At 53.7% G+C, this 24,516-nt stretch overlaps 1 protein-coding gene across 4 annotated transcripts in view; it reads left to right on the top strand.

Annotated features, from left to right (window-relative positions):
• Positions 1-24,516, top strand: part of SBNO2 (strawberry notch homolog 2) — a 46,396-nt gene that overhangs the window by 11,294 nt on the left and 10,586 nt on the right. For 3 of the 4 annotated variants that reach the window (XR_007908241.1, XM_051810907.1, XM_051810906.1), the window contains exons 4-16: positions 2,417-2,540; positions 13,037-13,195; positions 16,572-16,664; positions 17,162-17,258; positions 17,482-17,642; positions 18,049-18,182; positions 18,772-18,862; positions 20,098-20,241; positions 20,743-20,860; positions 21,273-21,378; positions 21,517-21,670; positions 22,049-22,225; positions 22,876-22,973. Coding sequence is in view for 3 of the 4 variants with exons in the window: in XM_051810907.1 (XP_051666867.1) it covers positions 2,417-2,540; positions 13,037-13,195; positions 16,572-16,664; positions 17,162-17,258; positions 17,482-17,642; positions 18,049-18,182; positions 18,772-18,862; positions 20,098-20,241; positions 20,743-20,860; positions 21,273-21,378; positions 21,517-21,670; positions 22,049-22,225; positions 22,876-22,973 (1,656 nt within the window). In the remaining variant the exon portion in view is untranslated. Of the gene's footprint in view, positions 1-2,416; positions 2,541-8,694; positions 9,176-13,036; positions 13,196-16,571; positions 16,665-17,161; positions 17,259-17,481; positions 17,643-18,048; positions 18,183-18,771; positions 18,863-20,097; positions 20,242-20,742; positions 20,861-21,272; positions 21,379-21,516; positions 21,671-22,048; positions 22,226-22,875; positions 22,974-24,516 lie in introns of those variants that run through there. The other variant, XM_051810908.1, reaches the window with a different exon arrangement.

The following is a 24,516-nucleotide window of genomic DNA, read 5'->3' as shown; positions in this document are numbered from 1 at the left end:
TTTCTACCTCTGTGTGGAGTCTTGCTTGCTGGAATAGTAAAGCAGGCTCTGAAATTGGGTTGGTGTCTGATGGGGAAGGAGAGTGCTGGACTGGTGCTGAGTCAGCCTGTGGCCTCTCAGCTCTCCCTGGTCTCCCACTGGCCTGAGATGTGGAGTTTGTGTCTCTGAGTGGAGGACAGAGGATGGAACCCGACCCAAACACACAGGAGGTCTCAGTGAAGTGGCAGCGTGGGCCCAAAGAGCTTTGGGTGCATTGGATCGTGGATGAGCAGCTGGAATGCAATGGAATTGCAACAGAACATTGTGGGGCTGCTGGGATTAAACCAGCCCAGATTTCCTTTCTGGAATGGTTTGTGGTTGTCCAGTGAACACCCTCGGCCTTTGAAGGAAGCTGCTTCCATAGAGCAGTTTGCCAGGCAGTAAACCCTGGAGAGGCTGAGCAGGGGTGGACAGGGCAGTTTTCTGCAGGGCTGTGCTCACACCTTTGCTGTGCCAGGGTCACAGACCTGACTGTTCCAGTTCAAGCTCTGGTTTCCCAGTTCAATTTGAGCGACCTCGTCGGTGGCTCTGTGCCAGCCCTGAGAGTAACAGCTCTAATTCCTGACTCCAGGGGAGGGAAAGGCCAGGTCCAAAGGGAGGAAAGGACTTGGTGGCTTTCTGAGGAGCTGCTGTGGGCTCTCACTGCAGGCTGTGGGAACAGAGTGCATCTCACATGGGCAGACTGGAAAACCAGCGTTAAGGGAAGGAAAATACCAGCCAGGGCTGGTCATGGCGCAGCAGGGCAGGTTGGGACGCTCTTGGGCTCCTCTCCGTTACCTGGACTGACCCTTGCCCAGGCCATGAAGTGCCAGGGAAACAGGAGGGGGTGTTCACTTTTCCAGTAAAAGTAGTTTTCCCATTCCCTGGTTAGTTCCTTGGCGCTGGCCAAGCTCTGTCCTCGTGTGAGAGACGGCGAGACCGCAGCGGCCTCGACTTGAAAGCCATTTAAACCAGCCTTTTCCTGTGTGGAAATACATTCATTCCCAGAATTTATGCCCAGATTTTAATTTGCCTGGGTGGATTAGGAGGAGCTGAGAGTCAGGGCTGGACTGTGGGGGCTGTGATGTGCAGGTGTGCTCACATGGGCTCTCTGCAGCAGGTAGAGCTGTGGCAGCACGGAAAAGAAGGAAAAAAGGAAAGGAGGAGTAGGGAGCTGTTGGTTTTTCAGGATATTACCTTTAATGATGGAAAAGGAGCAGGAAAAATATATTTAGCAGAGGAGATAACTGTGTTTGCACATAAATCCACATGTAAATGTTCAGCGGGCGAGTTAATGAGCTGCTGGCTACACATGGCACCTTAATTGCTTAATAGTCCTTTGGCAGCTCCTCATTCCCAGCTCCTGGGCAGGAGTTCTGTTTAAGCTCTGTTTCTCCCTCCCCCAGTGCCTCCTTCAAGTCTCTGGCCAGGGGTTCTGTGACTGGTGTGAGGGAGAACGTGCAGCTCCCACAAGAGGAAAGCAGCTGGTGGGGTGAGCACTCTGTGATTGCCCAAGGAGGGCAGGAACTGACGGGAAGGATTACAAAGCACATTCCTTGCTCCTGCAGGACAGGGAAGGGGCTTGTGTCTGTAAGAGCAAAACCAGGAGGGGGTGTGGAGCAGAGGCCAGGAGGAAGGGAATTGGCTGCTCTGCAGCAGTTTTTGCCTGTGGCTGCCCAGGGGAAGCGGGTGCTGGGCACAGGGAGCAGGAGGAAGCTGGCATGGCCCTGCCCAGCAGGCAAGACCTTTGCTTTGTTCCCCTGTTAGTTCAGCAGAGATCTTTTCTTGGAACTCACATTGGTCACATCCCCAGTTCCTCTCTCGGGGTAACAGTTCTGTCTGGGGTTCCCTTCCCCAGCCCTTCCATTCTGATCTGCCTTTGGGGTCTGTCCAGGTGTGCCAGGGGGTCTTTCCCTGTCAGAGCTGGTTTGTGGGCTGGTTTTGGGGGGTTTATGGCCCAAACTGGCATTCAGGAGTGATGTTTCCCTGCACCTTGATGTGTGTCCCTACATGGTGTGACTGGCAGGTGCCATCACACCTATCACACTCAGCACTGGGACATCCCAGGGGCTCCATTCTGCTTTGTTGTCAGGACTGAAATATTAATTAGTCCTGCAGACCATTTTTATCTATTAAATCCTTCCTGATTTACACAAATTACCAAGAATTATATTTTTAGTACAGCTTTCTTACTTTCTTACTGCCGAGTTTGGGAAGTGGGATAAAACTGGGAGATATATTATTTTGCCTAGAACTTTTTCTGGATAATATCCATGATAATATCCACCTCCTGTCTGTGACATCCCAGAGCTGCAGCTTCACCACTGCTGAAGGCTGAAGTGACCTGTGAAGTGCTGGGGACTGACAGGGAGTAACTGCTTCTCCCATTTCCTTACAGGCAATATTTTAACCTCCCTCAGGATTTTTATATGGATTCCATCAGCAGACCACATTTCTTGGATACAAACTATGCAACTGTGGACCCCGCTGACTTCCTACCAAAAAATGGGGATTTTCCTCAGGTGAGTGCAGAGTTCATGATGCCTCTGGGGGAGAAGGGGCCTCTTTTAAAGTGATGTTTGCCATAAGCACTGGCAGTGCTGGGGGGTCCTGGCTGCAGGAGGGTCCTGCAGGGTGAGCTGAACACATTTGAGACTCTTCAGTCGTTTCCCTCCCAAAATGCTCTTTGCTCCTGTGTGCTGCACGTGCTTCCTCACTGGTTGCACTGGTGGATTCCTGAACAGTGAATATTTGGGGATTACATCAGCTCAGTGCCCAGCATTCTGAGAGTGGAGCCAGGTCAGCCTTTGCAGAGCTGAGTGTGGGAGGAGTGAGCAGTGACCTCGGGTCACTCGGCACCTCTGGGACCCGGCGGCTCCCTCACCTCGGGGAGCTCTCTGGGTGGGAAGGAGCTCTTTGCATGGAGGGTTTGGAACGTTGTGCTGGCTTTTGGCAACATGTTCTGGTCAGCTTAGTCAGTAAATACTGGAAGTAGTTGATATGACAGCTGATCTGCAATAAGGAAGGGACTGACTCTGTCCTTTCTAGGAATTAATATGGACATTGGTGCCTGCCTGCGTTGATTCCCCCTCAGGGTGCTTTTGGTGTGGCTGAAGAGAGGCTTTAACCCTCTTTGGGGCTCTGATTTCTGCAGGTTTGGATGTGCAGGTGCTGAGGATTTGTGCCTTTTGAGGTGGCCACTGCTGTGGTCCCCCCTCTCCAGCTCCTCGTGCCTTACATCAGGGACCTGCCTGGCACAGCAGGCCTGGGCAGCCACCAGGAGCTGCTGATCAGGGTCTTCTGACTGGATTAAACCAGATAAATAATTGAATCATAATAGCATTGATCTCTGCCTCCTGCAGAATTAATTGTGGGAGGAACGAGGCAGAAAGGTGATCTCATCAACTTGTGAGACCATTTACTGGCCTGCAATGGGAAGGGGAGAGAGGTCCCCACCATAGGTCTCACCTCCAGGTCTGGTGGAGTTTGGCTGATGGGTTTAACGGGAAAAGGGCTTAATTATTTCTTTAAGTTATGTATTTTCTAGTATCTCAGTGGTCAGTCAGCTTCCTTCCCTGCTGCATCACACTAATTGATCTCAGCCAGCCTGGGGGAGCAGATTTTTGGGGATTCTTTGTGGAAAGGAGGTGCTTTGTGTTGGCTGGGTGGGAAAAGAGCAGGAGGCTCTGAGACAAACCAGGTGTGAAGGACCTCAAACGATTTCCAGAAATAATTCTTGTGCCACTCATCCTTTGGGAGAGGAAGCCATGGATGGGAGCGAGGTGGTTTTAGGCAGTTGGCTCTTGCTTGGACTCTTTCTGCAGGGGGACTGCACCTATGGCAACATGCCTGCAGGTGTTCTGCCCCAAGTCTGGACACAGCAAATGTCCTTCTCTGAATCTCATGCAGCCAGACCAGCTCCTTCCCTGGGGTAGTGTGCCGTGGTGCCATGTGCTCTCCCACCAGGAACAGAGCTGCTGATTTGCTCCTGGGAGCCAGAATTGGAGCCTAGCTCTGGTGGGGCAGCAGGCTGTGAACTGGAGGCAGTGCCATCAGTCTGGAGACATCCAGGAGCATCCTGGAGTTTTTCCATCCCTTGCTCCTACATTGTTTTCCACTTCACTGATTTCTCACTGTCCCAGATGCCCAAACTGTTAAATATTAACATTCCACCTGGAAAGCTGCAGCATGCCATCCCGGGGGTGCAGGAGCAGCTGGCTGGTTACATCCTTCCAGGTGGCTGTACAGGAAAGTACCTGACTTTTCCAGGCTTGCCTCTGCCACGGTAGGAGTGGCAGTGCCATGGAATGCTGTGCTGGCCTGGCTGTCCCAGACAGAGCAGTGGAGCCAAAGGGGGAACAGGAGAGCTCTGCTGCAGGTGCTGCTGCAGGTTCCTGCTCCAGTCTGTGGTCACTGGGCAGACAAGGGGATCAGGGGCTTGTGTGAGGACTTGTGCTGCCTCCACACACGGATACCAGAGTCTGGGATTTTGAAGAACACTGAGAAGGGATTTAATAGGTCTAAAGAGCAAGTGATTGATGACTCTGAGGCATTTGTGTAGCAAACCCTTTCTGTTGGTGGCTGTGCTGGGAGGGTTTGGAGAGTGGGAAGGCTGGCACCTTTTCCCTCCAGCATTGGCATTTGCTCCCCCCATCTATCCCTGTTTTGTTTTGGGGGTCCTCAGCTGCACCTGCAGGGTGCAAAGCCTTTGCTGACCCGGGGATGCCGAGAGTGGGAGTTGCCAGGTTTTCTGATGGCTCTGGGAATTTCTCTTTGGTTGGACCGTTCACCTCAGTGAACGGGGAAGGTCCTTCTCTGCATGGCCAGAACAGCCTGATGTGAACTTGAGCTTGTTTCCTCCCCAGTATTTTTGGGTTCTGGCTTGCTCCTGGGTGATTCATCCTTGCCGATCTATTGGCATTTTTTATATAAACAAGTGGCTTGAGCGGAGGTTCAGAAAATAGTTCTGGGAGGCCATGCTGGGGTCTGACAGTGTTTCTGGTCTTGGGAACTGTTGTCTTCAGCCACAGTCTCATCCCAACCATGTGGTGCCATCTCCTCATGGAAAAGTCTACTGACTGCCCACGTGTCCTTAGAAATCACAGCCCTGAGAGAAGCAGGATTCGGTTTCCGTTGCTTCCCTCCCTTCCTGCTGATTATTCCTCCAGCCACAGGTGCTGCTGACTTGGGATCCAGTGCTCGTGGGCAGTAATTCTGCAGAGGCACTTCTCCCGTGTCAGTGCTTACCCTGTCAGAGCTGTTAACTGCCACAGTAAAGCACTGAACCCACGAGGCCTTCACTTTTTCTCTGGCCTGTGCTGTCCCTCCCAGGGGAAGGAGCTGTGTCTGTCCCCAGAGCCTTGTGAAGGCAGAGCACGCTGCTCTAGGAGAGCATTCCTGCCATGTGATACCTGCTGTTCTTGGCCACCACAGATTTTTCTTTAACTTCACTGTTCTGGGCAGTTTAGAATTACTGAGAGCATAGACTCTGCCCAGTTCCTCTGAGCCCCCTGTTATCTCTGATGGCCCTGCCTGTTGCTGATAGTCTGTGTTCCCCTTGCTTAATTTCGTGTGACTTGTGGCTCCAGGACTTTGCTGAACACACAGAAACCTCCTCTGCTGACTTCATCTGCCCTGAGGAACACTGAGAAATAAACCTGGGAGGGCGAGTGGGAGAGGGAGCAGCTCCAGGGGAGGAGACGCTGGGGGCACGGTGGGGGTGTGAGGGGCTCTGCAGAACCTCCTGTGGGTGTGAGAGGGGCTCTGCAGAACCTCCTGTGGCAGGAACTCGGGGCTACTTAAAACATGAATTATTGGGCTGGAGGAAGGAGGTCAGGCCAGATGGATTTTTTTCCTGTGGGGCAGGAGGAATTGGCTGCTCCTGGGCAGAGTCACCTGCAGTAACGCTGTAAAGGTGCAGTTACAGCCCTGTTTGTGCTGGATGGGGGCTCCTGACCCTGCATGTTAATCATAAACCAGCCCTCTCCTCACCACCAGCCCCTTGCAATCTCCTGTTAATCTTCCTTGTTAAAACAGGAGGAGAAATTACCCCGCTCTTAAAAAAAGTATTAATTTTTAGAAGTGCTTCGGTACACAGAGCTGTGGTGATTTAGGAGAAATCAATGTAACAGTTATTAAATTATATGGAAGACTTGGTTGTGGCTGAAATGAAGAGTTTCCTGGAATAAGAAACATCCTGGAACTTGTGTCGCTGTCCTGGAGTTATGTCTGCAGGGAACACAGACATTAAAATGCATTTGCAGGCAGTTGCCTGGCTCGGAGGCCTTGGAAGAACAAGTGGCCTTACATGCCCATGTCTTTGTCTTTGCACTGCGGGGTTGGGGTTTGGGCTGAGGTAGTAACACTTTATAAACCCTCTGTGTGAGATGCCTGACACTTCCTGCAGGCCTGGGGTAAGGAGAGTGAGGGCTGTGGTTGTAACTGCTCACAGTGCACCGACTGAGTGCTTGGGGTGCTCTGATTTAGGCACCCTGAGCTGATCCCCAGGAGGAGGAGACCAGCTGATGTTATTCCAAAGCAATGTCTCCTTTAGATTGGATGAACTGTGCCTTGAGAGTAAATCTTTCCCCTCTGTGTACAGGAGGAGCTCTTGGGGCCATCTCAGGTGGAGATACCTGTGGTTAAGGGAGAGGAATTTGGCTTCTGAGGTGTAGTCTGTTGTCAGCTGTGCTTGGCTGTGGGTTGCAGGAGCCAGCCGGGCCCTGGGGAGGGGGTAAAAGAGCCTGGAGGGCTCAGACATCCCCCCCCATTCCAGTCCTGATAGTTTTCATCTGTGTTGCTGCCTCCAAGCAGTGATGTCCACTGTGGGCAGGAGGGGATGGAGATCTGCCTTCTGAGGTTCTTGGCAGGGGCTGTGCCTGCCTCCTCCCTCCCCAAAGCCAACAAAAGCGGGAAAAGCCGTTCTGAAACACTCAGTACTCTTACAAACGATGGCAATAGAATCCAATAGCAGCCCACGGGGACATGGCTTAAAATAGATGCTTTAATTCAAAGCAGGGCTGGTCTGAGTCAGGGGGTGCTGAGGGTTCCCCAGCACAGCAACTCCCTGGGCTGTGCACTGGGCTTGGCTGGAAGGGGGGAAGTCAGATGTGAGTGCTGGAATAATCCTGCTGTCCTGTCCCTGTCTGGGAGCACACGTGTCCCTGGCTGAGCTGTGGGGAGCAGGGGTCTGGGGGCTCCCCTGGGAGGGTGGCAGTGGCAGTTCTGGGTGTTTGTCTCGCCCGTGGTGATCGGTGGTCACACCACGGTGGTCACACCGCTGTGCTCCCCTAGGATCAGTGAGCAGCCCTGGTTATCTGTGTCCTGTGCCCGCTTCCTCTGCCACTGCAGGGCTCTTGGCTGCCCCATTTGTTCACTAACAGAAGAGGAAGAGGAAATAACCCACCTGCTTTTCCAAAAGTTGCACCAATAGCAGGAGGTGGTGGTTCAATCAAGGTCACCAGCGAGTCGCTAATTAAGACATTGCAGAAATGAATTTGGCATCTTCACTCCACACGTGTTGTTAAAAGCACCTGCCCTGGTGTTTTTCTTCCCCATTTGCTTGTGGAAAAACCCTCCAGGACGAGGTGTGCTGCAGGATGGAACGTGGATCCTCACTGTTGAGGGCTGTTGATGTAACAGTCCCTGTGGAACCGCAGTGCTGCAGAGGGTTCTGCCCTTGGAAAGGAGCCTTGCTGCAGGTTTCTGTCCTGTGGGTGGTTTTCCAGCTCTAGGACCCAGCATGTTTTCCTTGGGGGGACCAGTCCTTCCTCCTCATCTGATGGCATAAAGCAAAATTCCCTCGCTCTGGTCTGCGTCCCTGGAGGGTCAGAGAGCACCCCATTTTCTGCTTGCCTCTCTCATGGGCCTCCAGGGCCTTGGCTGGCTTCTGTCACTCCAAAGCTCTGTTTTTAGGGAAGTGCCTCATAACGTGGGATTTTCCAGCTGTTCCCAGCACGAGGCCCCAAGAGCACTTCCAGCAGCAGTGGCAGCAGCAGCGAGAACCGGCTGGAGGGCAGGACAGGGAGAGCTGCACTCCTGTGCCGTGGGGGTGTGGAAGGAGCAGGAGGAGCAGGGACAGAGAGGCTCGGAGCAGTCAGTGCTCCTCTGCCATCCCCAGTGCTGGGTCTGTGCACTGCTGGGTGTACTGGGCAAACTGGGAAACTGGGACTGACCCCGTGGGCAGAGCCTGGCCCTGGGGCCGCTGCTGGCCCTGCCAGGGAAGAGCAAACAGGAGCCTCTTGCACCCAATGCAAACACAACAGTTCTCAGGGATTTTCTGCCAGGCAAAGGGTTCTCTGGCTGATTCCCTTCCCCTCCAGCCTCGGGTGGTGTGGGAGCAGACTTTCTTAGGCTTACATCCCTTTCAGGTGTCCCTTCTTCTCTTCCCCACCAGAAATTTTGCTTATTTCTGTTACCGAAAACTGTTGAAGTTAAAAGGGACAGCCTTGGAAAGAGACGGCAGCATCCCTGGGAAGTAACAGTGATCTAGGGAGGAAAGGGAAGAGAATGGCCACTCCTTTGGATTTCTAATGGCACAATTTGGGGTGGGGCAGGCACTGAAGACAAAGAGAGCACATGGCTCTGGAAGGGGACACCAACGTGGGAATACTCCTGAGCTTTGTCACTTTGATCACTTCATCTGACCCCGAGATGGGGAGGGCGGGAGGGCAGGACCCCCAGGCCGGGGCAGGGGCTGTGCTGGGGGGACAGGCTGGGCTCGGTGGCCCGGGAGGGAGCCCGGAGCCCTGTGGCTCCGCGGAGCCCGGCGCTGTTTACTGAGCTCTGTGGTTGGATTACACCACGTACAGTAATTCTCCTCGCACTGCCAGTAATTTCACTGACTTACCAAGCAGGCATCATTTCCTGAAAGTCAGCCCTGGACTTAGAGGAAGTAAGAGCCCTCTCGTCGTGACTAAACACTCTATGCAAATCTCCGGGCGCAGGACAGCGGCTCTGCCGGGCCCTTTGCCTCCATTTTCCCTCCCGCCTGCTGAATGTTGGTTTTTAAAGCCCCCGATGAGCCCTGGCCGTGAATGGACCTTTCCTCTCTTTGCACCGAGCACCCTCCCCCTGCCGCCGCCGCCGCCAGCCCCCCGAATGCTGCTCTAAAATGTCCCAAATGCACTTCTGGCTAAAGTTCCCGTCTCTCTACAAGGTAATGCCTGATTTTTCCTGGTTTTTCCCTGCTCCTCGGAACTCCCGGTGCGCTTGGCTGTGGGCAGCCGGCCCCAGCTGCTCCCCGGGCGGGTGTCCCGGGCGGTTCCGCGGAGGCAGCAGAGTTTTGGGAGTGATGTCTGTCCATGCTGGGCACCGGGAACAGATTCATTGTCCCGAGGATGTGATTTATGTTCTGCTGGAACCTGCCTTGCTGGACGCTGTTCTGTCAGTCAGAACTCGGTCCCTGAGTGTGGAATTTGGAGGGAAGGAGCTGTGTGGGAATCCATCCGTGTGTTTGTGTGGGTGTGATGGCTTTGGGGGTTTATTTCCGAAGCAGATGCTGGGTGCAGGGAGCGAGGGGAGCACCGGCCAGGGCTGGACCCTCCCCACTGCCAGTTTGTCACCCTGAATTTAGAAAACTTTTGGGGTTTGGCAGCTGAAAGATTTTATAGTGATTGCCTGCAGCTCCTGAAACATAATGTGCTTAATCTGTGATTTCTGAGGTGCCAGATCTCTCCTTGCTGACAACGTGGCTGTGGTTGTGGGTGTGTATTTGGGTATGTACATGGTTTTTTTGGTTTTTAATAAACCCCCCTCTCGCCTGGGTGCTGTGCTGTGCAGTCATCCAGAGCTGCTCTGCAGACACTGTTTCCTCAGTGTCTGGATTGTGAGAAAATAAAACATTTCTATTGATGGCCAGAAATATTTTTAGGATGCTCATTCCTTCTGTATTTAGACTTCACCTGTTCTTTTTTTTTATTTATATCATCTATTTATATCATTATTTTTAACACTTTGTTTTGACCAAAGGAGCTGAGCTGTTCCCAGGGGCTTGGAGAAAGGTGGAGTGCTTGGGCTGGTTTACCCTGATTTTTTCCTGGTCTTTTCTAGGGAGTGAGTTGCTGGGTTTGATAATCTCAGTTTTGGGATAATGACAGGAATACCATGTGCCACAGCAGCAGCAGTTCATCCTCTGCTCCGAGACCCACCTGCAGCCCTGCCCCCAGCTCTGGGTCCTCGGCCCAGGACAGGCCTGGACCTGCTGGGGCCAGTCCAGAGGAGGCCACGGAGATGCCAAATTCCAGGAATGAGATTTATGTAGAGAATCATTGTGGAAAAACATCTGAAGTAAAAATCCTGCCTGGCAGGACAAATTCCATCTGTTGCAGAAATGCAACTTCTACTGAAGCAGAAGTGCTGTTACTGTAAAACCTCATGTTTCCAGTGAGAAATCCTTAAAATTCTGGTTAGTCAGTCTGAAACAGGGACAAAATAACTTGTTTCAAACCCTGACACCTGAGGATCCTGACCATGAGCTCTTGGTTGAGGTGATGATCCTTCTTCCCCCCCCCCCCCCAGGACATCAAGACAGCTGCTCCAGTTTGGGCCAGATAAACCAGTGGAGTGATTAGTCCAGGCATGGTTTGTACTGGTTGTGGTTATTTGTGGCCTTTTGTTAAGCAATTACTCTGAGTTTGATAGAAGCAGGGCCAATTTAGTGCCTGGTGGTGGAAGTTCTTTGGGCAGGGAACCTGGCAGGTGATTAACTTTAGTGCTCTTTAGATAATGCAATTAGTTAAGACAAATGGGAGACTCTGGAAGTTGGTGACTAATGCCTTGTAATGCTGGGAGAGGATGGGATCACTGCATCACTTCCAGGACTGGTATTGTCCTCTCTCTGCCTTGGAGGCTGCTTTCCTCTCCCAGTTCAGCCCAGTGCCCTGAGCAGTGGTGGGGCTGGAGCCTTCTCTGGGGATGGAAGGGGCTGGGTTTGGGAAGGTGGGAGACACTTGCTGGGATGTCTCAGGTGGTGTCACAGGGCTTTCCCAGATCCTGCTGCTATTCCAGCCCAGCCCTTGCCTGGCCTTGGGACCTGGACATGCAGTGGCCACTCTGGGCTGCCCCACAGCCTCCTGCTGCCATAACACGATGTGCAGATGTTTCCTCCTGACCCAACCTCTGTCAGTGCCACTTGCAGGTGAACAAACCCTGCTCAGAGGTGTCTCACCATGGCTCAGTGATGGGACCAGCCGGGGATCCTGCACAGGGCACTCGCTCTGGCCAAGGCCACATTCACCCGAGTGTTGTTCTGCTTTCTCAAGTGTGAACCGGAGCCCAGAGATCCCCTCATTCTGAGGTGATAAATCTGGGTGCCTATTCACCCTACAGACACCTTGGTTTCTAGGTAATCCTAAAATAGCCCCAGAAATACAAGAGCAAGAGCTGCACAGGAAGCGCTGCCCGTTGGGCACATGGCAGCACCCACTGCTGGCAGGAGGTGCCACCCTGCTCTGCCAGACCCATGGACAGCCCTTGCTCCTGGAGTTCCTGAGTCCCCTGGTTGGTATTTGGGGAATCCAACCCCCCACATCACACCTGCCATTCCTTTAGTGCCTCTGTGCACCGCTGCCAGTGCCTGCACACAGCAGCTTCAGGAGACATCCCTGGGAAGAGGGGAAGGGAACGTGTCCTGGAGGTTTAAACACTGAAACCTGTAACTTTGGATAGCAATTAGGGGATGTCTGACCCAGCTCTTGGCCTGAAGCTCTCAGGAACAGCACGGCCAGGCTCAGCTGCTCGAGGGTTTATGTCAGGCAGGGCTAAGTGACTCTTAAAACTCTTTGGCTGCCTTTCTGCCTGGAGTGGGAATCTGGCCCTTAACTAGAAATGAGCAGTGATTCCTCCTGTACCAGCCCCTGGCTCTGCTGGCAGAGGGTTATCACGCTGCTCTGGCTGGGCTGTGCTGACAGAGCTGACCCCTGTGAGGAACCACAGACCTGACTGGTGTTGGCAGAGTCTGAGGCACCAAGACAGACCTACTGGTCTGTCTGCCCATCCCTCTGGGATAGAGGCTCATCTCCAGCCAGACCTGAGTGCTGGAGCTTGGTGCTGGAAGTACATTGATCTTCAATAAACAGCAGACAAAGTTCTTCTGCTTTGACAAAGTTTGAAAGTGGTGTTTGGTATGGGAGGAGGGCTGAGGTGATGGGATGGAGCTGGGGAAGGGGCAGGGATCTGTGCCACGGCCAAGGATGTAGAGCAAGAAGTGCTTATCAGCTCTTGGTTCTTACCACCTGAAATATAGAAATCAGACCAGAGGTTGATGTTAGGGAGGGGTCTGAAGGCTCTTTCTGAGCCAAAGTCTGTGTGAGACAAAGCAACAGCATGACTGGGCTGGCACCAAATAAAACAATTGCAAACCCCCTCAGCCCAGGCTGAGTAAAAGAGCAAGAGCAGAACCTTGCTGTCCCTGGAGCACAGTCCTTGTCCAGGCTGAGGCTGGCCCTTGGGAAGAGGATGGGTAGATTTGCCCAGATTTACCTAAATGCAAATCCAGGTGACAGCAGCACTCCTGGGAACCTCGTGTGTGCAGGGAGGAGGGGGATGTTTCCCGGGGGCTCCCGGTAGAGCCGTGTTGGAAATTGCAGTGAAAGAGCCACGCTGTGATCAGGTGTGGCTGGTTCTCTGTGGGCCTCTGCACATGAATGAAATCCTGGGGTCCTTAGGGGGTCAGGCTGAGGCCTTTGCACCCCTCAGCAGCCTCTTTAATCGGGCACAAACTGCAGGGAACCGATGCCTCTCTCGCACTCCTCCGTGTCAGGGATGTGCACAGCCCGAGTCAGCCCTGACTGTGTGCCTGCACTCCTGGCCAGGGCTTTTCCTACTTTTTCAAGAAACAGGTTTTCCAACTGCACCACAGAGGGTGTCCTCAGGCCCAGGTTAATCTCTGAGCGTTGTGGAGCGTGAAGTGATGGGCTGCTCATCCGACAGCAAGAAATCAGAACTTGCTGGCTGAGTGAGGAAGGAGCTCTCTGGTCTCATCCTGCCTCCTCTAACCGTGGCCGTGTCTCTGTTTCAGGACTCTTCATACCTCGATGAGCTCTCCAACAACTCCCTGTTCTCGTCCCCCGCGGATTCCCTGTCGGACATCGCGGATCCCAAGGACTTCCTGCCCGCCGACAGCCTCAGCCACGTGCCAACACTCTGGGATGTGAACACCCCGCAGAACCCCATCGAGGTAGGGGCTGCTCCTCCCTCCTCCTCCCCAGAAGACACCTCAGGCTTCATCCTGTGGGGCCTTTAAGGAATTCAGAAACCAACCCAATTCCCTCGGGGTGAGGCTGAGGTGTGATGACGCTGTTCTGCTGTTACCAAATTCACTGGAGGAGGGAAGGGGTGAAGTGGTGACACATATTTGGTCTCCTGGGAGCAGAATGGGATCTGGGCACCCTCAGAGGGATTCACACACTCTTCCAGAGTGCAGCACAGGCACTAGCTCTTTCTCCTGGCAACTGTGGCAGGGAGGTACATCCTGAGGAGGACGTACCCCTAAAACATTCAGCAGGTCCAGTGTGACCTGGACAGGGCACTCAGGAGTGCTGAAGGGATGGGCTCCAGGAAAACCACCCTGACATAGATCATTAACTGCCCCCCCCAGCAGCAGCACCTTTTGTTTGTTCTCCAGGGCAAATATTTCAGTTCCAGTGACTGAAAAACTGTCTCAACTTTAGACTCACCGTTTGTGTTTACTTTGTGAGTCCAAGTCCCTGCAAGCTTTTACATCCCGGAGTTTTCCGGGGCGTGGGACCTCCTGGCCATCCCACAGCAGCGTGTGGTCCTGGGCACATTCACCAGCCCTCTGCCATCTGCTCTGCCTCAGCTGGGGGCTGACACAGTCACCAGGGGCAGCCTCTTCCTCCTGGGGTTGTTGGAGCCACATCATCCTCATCCGCTGGATCCGGGTCCCGGCTCCCACCGAGCCGTGGGTTTCCTTTGTAGGTCACTCTCTTAGGAAGAATGAGGGAAAACACTCATTGTGGATACCCCAGGAGGCAACCTGGGGTGCCTGTGCCATAGTCATTGCTGCATTTTGAGGCTCTCCTGTGCTCAGAGGCTGCATTTTGCAGCCAGTGTCTCTGGCTGTGTTGCCACGAGACAATCACACACAGTCTGCAAACTTGGGACTTACTGGGAAAAGCTGTTCTAAATTCAGTGTGAAGAAAACAAGGGAGAAATAAGTATTGTGCAAGTGTGGGCACAGCAGTGTCTCCAGCCTTGGCCCCATCCCTGTCCCTGTCCCTCTCCCCTGCTGTTCCTCACGTCCTGCCCTCGCCCCTTTTGTCCTGTGGAGCACTTGGACTCAGATAAGGCCAATTAGCTCCTTGGAATTCCATTTATAAACAACTTCCTTTGGAAAGGAATCTCCAGCTATTTTAAACGTTTTCTTATCTGTGTTTTCTGGAGATAGAGATGGTTTGGGCGGGGTTGTTGCTTTTTGGGCTGTTTTTTAACTGAGTGATGTTTCCTGAGGAGGTGTCAGGGAGGTGCATCCTGGACAGGAGATTTTGGTTTCATTTTTGCATGGAGGGGGCACTGTGGACCAGGACACTGGGTGAAGGGATTGTCAAACTGACTCATCATTGGCAGCTGCACGTTGGTACATGATATCAGCAGTTTGGATAATCTCTCCCTATCCCTTCCCACATCCTCACAGTGTAATTGTCCACAGAATTGCAGGAATTTTGGCTTTCCAGCAGCCAGCAGCCAGAGCAGTCACTCAGCTTCAGTACAAATGGGACATCAGTCACGTTACACCCGGGCAGATCCATCCTGATCCATCCTGATCCGTGTGATCCAGGACATCACTCAGCTGTGGCTGTGCAGCCAGCTCTGACCCCACTGGGCTGGGTTATCAGGACTGTAGTTCTTCCAGAATTTCTGTTTCAGGCAGAGCAGGAACATCAGTCCCTCACAGTTCTGATGTGTGGGACATCCCAGGGGCCAAGCTGGATGCGTCCTGTGGGAGACCCACCTGTGGATCCCAGGTACAGGAACAGCCTTGTGCCTTGTCCTCTTGAAAAATAAACATTCCAAGCTCCCTGAGAGCCCCTGGACTGAGGTGCCCCGTGCTGGGTCTGGAGTGGGGTGTTATGGCTGAGGAGGAAAGGGCTGGATATAGAGCTGCCTCCGTGTGCCCGTGGGGAGAGGAGCTGCATCCAGTGCCTTGGCTGTTTATCAGTCAGGAATGGGCAGTTAGGGAAGAGCTGCCACCCTGTGAACTATTTGCAGGAGCAGCAGACAAAACAGTTCCCTTTGTAATGGAGCTGGGAAATACCATTTAAAAATAGTCCCTGTCATATCGTGTTTTCTCTCATCCATCTCACACATTCCCAGTGTTTTTAAGGCTGGGAAGCACAGACTTGCTTCGGAAGCCTGTGGCTGGAATTTTGGAGCTGCTCATGCAGTTTTTTATAGCTTGTTGACAGCACTTCACCCTTCTCCCAGCTCAGTACCCAGAGAAGGGATTCCCTTCCCAGGGAAGTCATGGTGAGGTGGGACAAAATGGAGAATAATGCAGAGAGGAAAAAGTGGAGTAAGACCGAGGCTGTGATTGTGCAATTATCACTCTCCCTCCTGCTTCCAGCCCCATGTTCCTCTTCTCGGGATGCCCTTGGAACAGAGGGAGGAGAAAATCAAACTGGGAGGTGAGGGAGGGTGGAGAAAGGCAGGAATTGTACAGGTGGATCATCCATCTCTCACTGCAGCTCCCGATCCCACCTGCTCTGGCCCTCACAGCACATTCTCACCTGTGGGGGTGGTTTTCAAATGCTCTGAGCAACCAAGGTTCCTGTTGCATCCTCTGCAGTTCCTGGGGTGGAATGCTGAGTGCCAAAGCTGGATCGGGATAGCAGAGCTTTGTACTTTGGGGACTGTGTGGTGCAAAACCAGCCCTGTATTCACCTCCTACTGCTGGAGCTGCAAGAACACCTCCTGCCCTTCCAGCGGCTCCAGGCCTTCCTCCTGCCTGAGACCAAACTCTGAGCTGGGATTTGTAGGTGGGGATGTTTCACCTGCTCTCCAGATTTGCTGGCACTAGAAGCAGCTCTTCCGTCCAGCTTCCTTCTGGTAATTCTGACTCAGGCTTCCAGGAATGGAGGGTGGGTTTTTTCTTTCTTCTTCTTTTTATTTTTTTGATTTTATTTAAAAATAGGAGTGTTTATGCCTAAGATCTTCCCATCTTTCTCTGCTGCTGGTGGAGCATGAGGCTCTGTGAGCCTGGCAGTCTGCACAGGCTGTAAACTTGGAGTAGTGCTGCTCCTGGAGTTGCTGATTGCTTTGGATGCCACGAGCTGCTGGCCTGACCTTGCTCGCTGTCGGGAAATTCCAGGGTGAATTTGTTTGTGTGGGAGCAGACAAAGGATCTCCTTGCCTGAGCCCCCCCAGCCCAGAGTGTCTTGGGAGCTCTCTCTCCTCGCTGGCAGTGGCACAGCAGGCTGGATGGGCCAGGGATCACACATGTGTCCAAGGATCTGTGTTGGTGTATTTCTGGGCTTGCTGGGGTTGGAGGGTTGAGGGTTTGGAGCTCTTCCTCACCTGCACCCTTTGTGTTCCAGCTGTTCTCATCCAGCACACCATTCCCTGGCCTGAATAGCTCCCATGACCACGTTCCTGCTGTCCCCAACACCCCGCTCCTCATCAGCTACCAGGTGAGAGCCATGGGTGGCCTCTGTGGGATGGGACACCAGGCTCCTGGTGACATCCCAGTGCAGGGGGAGCAGTTCTGACCCTCTTCCCTTCAGAGGGAATGAGACAAGAAAACACAGGTCCCTGCCTTTTGCAGAAGTGTGTTGTATTTCCTGGGGTGGAACCTCACTGTGTTAGGGGACACTTTGGGCTCTCAGGACTTTGCCCTGTGCTGCTGGCACCACGCTGGTTTAAAGCTGTGCCAGGTGCCTCACTCAGGGCAGGGGAGGGCACAACCCATCCAAAAAGTGCTGCAAACATCTTTCCCCAATTCAGTGAGGACCAGGCAGCTCTTACAGCCCATGGGGTTGGCCCCCACTGGTGGTTGCCCTTAGTCTGTAAATGAGATGGATTGTGTCTGGAGGGTTTGGGGGATGGTTTCAGTGACAGGTTGTGGCAGGGCACAGCACTGCACGTGTCCATAGCTCAACATTAACGTTGGGTCAATGCTTCTCTCCAGTCTCAGGCTCCTGCAGAGGAGGAGGATGAGGGTGAGGAGGAAGAAACGGAAGAGTTGGGGCAAACGGAGACCTATGCAGAATACATCCCTTCAAAGTGTGAGTGTTGCCATGGGGAGTGCTGTTCACTCCATTGTGGACCAGCCTATTTCACTGCTCCCTTAATTTCCTGGGAGCAGTATCTGATGTTTGCTGTGGCACCTCCCAGGCTTGTGGTTTTCTGGGAAAACTCTACAGTGACCAGGGCTGTGGCCTGTTGATGAGCTCTGAGGTGCCCCTGGGAGTAAAGACCTCGACTTACCTGTGTTCTGTTGTCATTTAGCCAAGATTGGGAAGCACCACCCTGACCTGGTGGTTGAGACGAGTACCCTGTCCAGCGTTCCCCCCCCTGACATCACCTACAGCCTGTCCCTGCCGTGCTCCGTGGCTGACAAGGGCTCCCTCTCTGCACTACAGCTGGAAGCAATCATCTATGCCTGCCAGGTACTGCCTGCACCTTGCCCGTCTCCTACCCCTCAAGAAAACTGCCTCTGGTAGGGACAGGTGTTCACGTGGTTTAAAATAACTGTAATTCAGGGGGTGAAACTCCTTTGGCATTTAAGTGCCTTTCAAAGGATTATTTGAAGCCAGGGAGTTCTGTGGGATCTGTTTCCCAAAGGGGCAAGAACCCTGGACTTTTGTTGTGGAGAGCTGTACATTTTGGGGCCTTTTCCATGAACTGCCACTCGTGAGCTTGGCCCTGACCCCTGACCCTTCCTGCCGTCCTTTGTCTGAGCAGGACGTGCACGTGCATCGGTGGGACGTGTGGAAGGGTTAAGCAGTGCTCACATCAAAGCTGTTAGCAAAGGCAAATCTAGTTTAATTTCCAGTCCTGTTCTTGATTTTGCAGCAACACGAAGTTTTATTGCCCAATGGGCAGCGAGCTGGGTTCCTCATCGGGGACGGTGCCGGAGTGGGAAAGGGCAGGACCGTTGCGGGCATCATCTTTGAAAATTATCTTAAAGGGAGGAAAAAAGCTCTGTGGTAAGTTGTTGGGTTTTTTTCTCTCTTTTCCCGTAAGACCTCGGAGTTAGTTTGGATCTAGAAGTAAGGAATTCCTTAGTGCTGATGTTGGCTTTAGTGTTGAGTCATGCTGTGGCCTTGGGTAAGTCGTTTCCACCTCTTACTGCCTGGTTGCTGCCTGTGCAGTGGGAATATTCTGCCTGCAGCAGGGCTGGAGAGTGAGTCACTGTGAAAGAGCAGGTTTTGTGCTCCTGGGGGTGCAAGGACCAGTCTGGCCCCGCTCTCTCTGGAGTCGTGGAGGGGTGTGATGGGCTTCCTGGGTGCAGAGCCAGGAGTGGGGCTTTGCTGCAGATCACACACAGCCTGTGCCAAGGGGCAGCTGTCAGATCTCAGGTTGGGCTGTGTGGGCAGTGGAGATGTGACAGCTCTGCAGGGCTCCTCCTGCTTTAGTCAGAGCTGGTAATCACTGTGACTGCCTGGGGACATACCCAGCCCTGACTCCTCAAGGAGATACCCAACCCTGACTGCTGGGGGACATAACCAGCCCCAGCTGCCTGGGGGAGATAACCAACCCCAGGAGCAGATAACCCACCCCACTCCCACTTCACAGGTTCAGCGTCTCCAATGATCTCAAGTACGATGCTGAGAGAGACCTGAAGGACATCGAGGCCTCCCACATTCCTGTGCATGCTCTGAACAAGGTAGGAGAGGAGCTGCAGGGCTGCCCTGGAACTCAGCCCACAGGAGCAGTTGGGCACGTGGGGCAGTGTCACCTCTGCCCACATGGGCCGAGGCCCAGGCAGGCACAGACACTGAGCTGCCTGTGTTCCCTCCTCCCAGCCCACTTCCCACTTGGGGCTCCAGCTGATTTTATACCCTGTGGAGCTGCACGGGGAGCACAGAGCTGTTCCCTGCAGGGAGTGGGAAGTGTCTCCAGGCAAGTGCAAGTACAGCAGGACGGGAACCTTTTTCACCATTCCTGAGGAATCCTGTGGAGGGAATAGCTCTATGAGATGTGCTCTGCTCTTCTGGGCTGGCCTTTGCCAGTGCTGGTTCATGGAACCACTTCTCAGAGCATGCAGGGAGCACAGAGGTGCCCAGGCTGGTCCCTGGCACACCCATGGAGCATGTGGGCATTTCCCCCAGATGAGCAGATTAGAGGATTTTCAGGCTTTCTTCAGTTACTCAGTGCTGAGGCTGAAGTGTTTCTCAAAAGCACCATCAGCAGTTGTGGGATGATTATTCACAGGGCTCTTTGTGGCCTGCTTGGGTCTCTGTCCAGTGTTTTCCAGTTCACTGAAACCCTCTTCTCTGGTTTTAATGGTATTGAACAACCAGCTTTTACAAAGTCCATAGAAACCACAAGTGTTTGACACCTCTGAATGCCCTCCACTAAGAGACTGAAAGAGATTTTGTTTTCAGCCCCAAAAGACTTTAAATGGAACTTTTTTCAGCTTGGGGCCAGGGGTTTTTCCCCAACCTTGGATTTCTTTACAGGTGAGACCCATGGCAGTGGGACAGGCAACAATCTCACCTGGTCAAAGAGAAAAGGATTTTCTAGAAGGAATTGAAGCAGGCAGGAGGGTTCAAAGCAGTGAAACACTCTAAACTGTTGCTTAAAAAAACGAAGCACTTTTTTTGCCAGAAAATTGAGGTCCTCGTGTGTTCCCCACAGTTCACTGCAGGCGTCCAGATGTGCTGACACATTGGCTGGGGCACTTCTCCAGACATTTACAGTCCCTGTCATCACCCTGTGTCAGTGCCAACTGAAATGCCGAAGGCATCAGCTACTGACAGCTTTTTGTCTGTTCTGAGCTCAGACTGGGGTTTGTTCTGGGATCAGGAGTGTGTCCGGCGTGGCTGTGGGCAGGGAGGGCTGTGACGTGCTGGGGACAGCGATGATGAGTGTGTGTGCTCTGGTTCTTCCTTCCTGCAGATTAAATATGGTGACACAGCTACCTCAGAAGGAGTCCTCTTTGCCACCTACTCGGCGCTGATCGGCGAAAGCCAGGCCGGGGGACAGCACAGGACGCGCCTAAAGCAGATCTTGGACTGGTGCAGGGAAAACTTTGATGGAGTTGTATCCTTAAAAAAAACCCCAAACAGTCAAAAACTGGAGAGAGAGGGACTGCCACTTGTGATTGTGCTTCACTAGGGAACAAAGAGCTCGGGGCCATCTGAAGTCACAGGGAGCTGCTGTGGGAGCAGCCCCGTGCCTGCGGGAGGTATTTTAGTGCTGTGAGTACATGAATCCCCCACACTCCTCCTCCTCCTCCTCCCAGGATGCAGTTAAGGGGAGGAGGGGAAGAAGCAGCTGGGATTAACCTTTTCACATTCCTCTCCCTCAGCATTACAGGACAAAACACACCTTGGAGGTGAAGGGAAAGGGAGGGGGAGATGACTTAGGGTCTGAGGAGCAGAGGACTGGGCAAAGGCAGCAGATTCCACGTGTGGGGAAGGAGTGGGTCCGTACTGGGACTGGGTGTTGGGTTGGATGAAGGCAGCTTGGCTGTATTTTCTGTCTGCTCCCATCCTCGGGATGAAAATAGATCCTTTCTCCTTAACTGACATTCCCCTGCAGATCGTGTTTGATGAATGCCACAAAGCCAAAAATGCCAGCTCTACCAAAATGGGCAAAGCAGTGCTGGACCTGCAGAACAAGCTGCCTCAAGCAAGGGTTGTCTATGCCAGTGCCACAGGTGAGCTGCTCTGCTCAGGGGGTGGGTGTGAAGAGTGGCAGGTCTCCTCTGACCTGGAGGCCACTCTGAGGTGTGAGTGTGTGTGCTGAGAGCACGTGGCTGTGCGAGGAGAGGTCAGTGGTGCTGCAAGGCTGGAGAGGAGCTCAGAGTGCCAAGATCTGCCCCAAGCCCCATCACTGATGTTACTTGTAGATTTTTGGCAGGTCAGACTAATTTCTCTCCAGTTTAACTTGTTCCTGGCCAGCTGTTCCAGCTGTGTGGTGACACTTGCCCACTCAGTGTAGGGAGGGCAACATTTGGAAAGGTGTCCTAAGGCACAATGGCAAATGACAGCCTCTTGAGTTCTCTTCACTTGAGTCACAACTGCTCCCAGGTGCTGTGGGTTTGCTGACAGTGAATTCTGTCTAAACAGGTGCCTCAGAGCCAAAAAACATGATTTATATGAGCCGCCTGGGGATCTGGGGGGAGGGAACCCCGTTCCGAGCCTTCGATGAGTTCCTGCACGCGATTGAGAAGAGGTGAGTCCTGTCCCCCCGGGCAGGGGGAGCTGTGGGAAGGGGGGGCATGAGCCAGAGGAGGGGCTGGGGCTGCAGAGGCAGCAGCTGGGGGTCACTGCTGGGTCACTGCTGGGTCCCACAATTGCCGCCCTCTCCCAGGGGAGTCGGGGCGATGGAGATCGTGGCGATGGACATGAAGGTCAGTGGGATGTACATTGCCCGGCAGCTCAGCTTCACTGGAGTGACCTTCAGGATCGAGGAGATCCCGCTGGACGAGCAGTACAAGGCTGTCTATGACAAGGCAGCCAAGCTGGTGAGCTGGGCCCGTTGTAGTGGGAGGCTGAGGTTCACTCATGCTTTGGGCATGGCCACTGGTATGTGGGAGGGTTTGAGGACCCTAAATGAGGCCATGACCTCAAACATTAGAAAGAAAAGGGGTACACAATGGTCAGCTGATGTAAAAAAACCACCCCCTTATACTTTTTTGCTTCTGTTTGAAAGTTCCATATTTGCAAAGCAGAGCTTTGTCATGCTGATGCAGAGAATGCCCAGAGCGTTCATTCAGCCCAACACATAAACACTGATCCTAAAGCAGATTATCAGCCCCCAGACTGCTCTGCTCACCTCCCTCGTGGCAGGAATGCCAGCGGAGATGAGGATATTAACTCGTGCCTCTCGCTGTCGTCCGCAGTGGGCAGAGGCCTTGATGGTGTTCCAGCAGGCAGCCGACTGCATCGGGCTGGAGTCGCGCAAGTCGCTGTGGGGTCAGTTCTGGTCGGCTCACCAGCGCTTCTTCAAGTACCTGTGCATCGCTGCCAAGGTGCGGCGGCTCGTGGAGCTGGCCCGGGAGGAGCTGGCCAGGGACAAGGTACTGGGGCAGCCCCGCCAGCCCGACCCCACGTGGGATGGTCGTGCCCGGGTTCCGCAGAACATTCCCAGTGAAATGCTGGGGAGTTAACGTGGCCTCCTCTCCCGAGGCATTACCTCCTCTCCCGAGGCATTACCCTCTGCTGGTGTGTGGGGGATGTGGGCAGGCTGGTCTGGGGTGGGATTTTGGGTCATATTCAAGCTGAAAGTGTCCAAGGCTGAGTTGGATGGGGCTTGGAGCAACCTGGGCTAGTGCAAAGTGTCCCTGCCCATGGCAGGGGCTGGGACTGGATGAGCTTTAAGGTCCTTTCCAACCCAAACCACCCTGGGATTCTAGAAGAGGTACCAGACCCTTCACCTTGAGCACAGCTCTGTCCTTTCATCCACCTGGGTGCACCTTGGAAATTTTAGGCAGAAGATCTCTAGCACAGGTCTGTGCTCAGAGTCACTCTCTGTGGGGTCAGCCCAGGGGGCTGTTGGATGCTGAAAGGTTTGAGAGATGGTTCTTCATCAGGAGCCCTGCCATGGGCCCAGCATGGATTTATTTGGGACAGGGTTCAAGGGGAGTACCTGGGTCTGGGAAATACCTCTTGAGCCTGGAGCTGTGCCCCTGCCCTGACACCTCCCTGTGCCATCCCTCCTGTCCCACAGTGCATCGTCATCGGCCTGCAGTCCACGGGGGAGGCTCGCACCAGGGAGGTCCTGGACGAGAATGATGGGCATCTCAACCGTTTTGTCTCTGCTGCAGAGTGAGTTAAAAATCCCTGTTTTCCTTTGGGGGTGCGTGGGAGGCCAGAGGAGTGGGAGGAAAGCTCCTGCACGGAGCACTGGCTGTTCTTGGAATGCAGTTTGACGTCACCTCCCCCTGTACTGTGGAGAGGACACTCAGAGGGGTCCGTGGGGCACTGTGTCTTCAGTGGGACTGTATGAGCTACATCCTGGATTTTGAAGTCTCCTGTGGTCCAGACTCGCAGGAACAGCCTGATCCCACTCTCTACACACGTAAAAGAACTGGCAGGTGTAGGAGAGCCAGGAATGGAGCTCAGATGTAGTTTGTGTGTGTCTGGTTCTGGAAGATGAGGGTGTTGACACGAAAGGAATGAGCAAGAGAATCTTCTGTAATGGCAGAGGCTGTGATGATGCTGTGAGGTGGCATCACTGGAGCAGGGCAAGGGACAAGTGGTCCGAGGACCAGTGTTGGCTTTGAGCTCGTGTATGGGACAGGACCAGTGTCCTGGCTGTGTGGCCATCCCGGCTGACAGGAGAGCTGGCTGTGCCAGCAGTGAGCCAGCAGCAGGACTCGTGCTGCCCACTCAGCAGAGTGAGGCTCCTCCTCCCCTCCTGCCTGCAGCTTCCAAAACACCAGCCCATCCCTGAACGTGACTGAACCTGCACAACGGGTGACAAAAGCCTGGGACATGGGGTTGGGTTGTGTTTCCTCTGCAGTGCAGGGCTGTTTTCTTCTGAAGTGACTTTTGATGCGTGTCTGGGTTAGGCCGAGCTTTCCTCCCTTGGTGCTGGGGTTTGGGTCGGTGTGTGTGACTCTGCTGTCTCCAGCCCAAACCCCAGTTTGGTGACAGTGCACAGGGCAGGTCTGGCAGCTGCTTGGGTGATTTGGTCTCTTGATCTCTTGGATTGGTTTCCATGTCATGGAACTCAGGTGTAGAGGAAGGACAGTGTGGTCCCTGGAGCCGGGGGGTCCCGCACTGTGTGACTGTCCCTGGCCCCAAAGGCAGGAACTCTGTGTTCCTCAGCCCTGGCCGGATCACTGAGTGTCTCCTGGCATCTGCTCAGCCTCCAAATGTGTGTCCTGGTGTTCCAGCACTTCGGGGGATTTCTGGAGGGGAGTGTGCTGGGAAGGAGCGGTTGGTTAAAGATGCCGAGAAATGGGGTTAAAAATAAACATTGTTCTGTGAGTGGATTCCAGCCCAGGGCTCTGTCTGCAGGGAGACAGGGAGGGCGAGTGCCGGGAAATGAGCAGAACTGCACGGCAGGGAGGCTCCAGAGTGAGTGTTCTTTTGGGCAGGGTCACCCCAGCACACGGGACAAGGGGCCATTCTTGGTGCCACAGAACTGCAGTCACAGAGCTCTGTCCCTCGGGGGAGCAGCGTGGTCCCTGTCCCCTTCAGCCCCTCACACTAAGGGTCCTGCAGCTCCCTCCCCAGTTCCCAAGGCTCCCTTTTCTCTCCCAGGGGAGTTGTCATGTTCATCCTCTCACCTGTCACTTGCAACATTTGGGGTTTCGGAGTTTTTTTGGGTTTTTCTCAAGCAGAGCTTGTTCAGCACCTCCTT

The sequence above is a fragment of the Manacus candei genome, unplaced genomic scaffold, assembly GCF_025592945.1.
Source record: "Manacus candei isolate 608988 ecotype Guabito, Panama unplaced genomic scaffold, ASM2559294v1 h1tg000080l, whole genome shotgun sequence".
Classification (NCBI taxonomy): domain Eukaryota; kingdom Metazoa; phylum Chordata; class Aves; order Passeriformes; family Pipridae; genus Manacus; species Manacus candei.
This window is presented reverse-complemented; position numbering and strand designations above follow the sequence as displayed.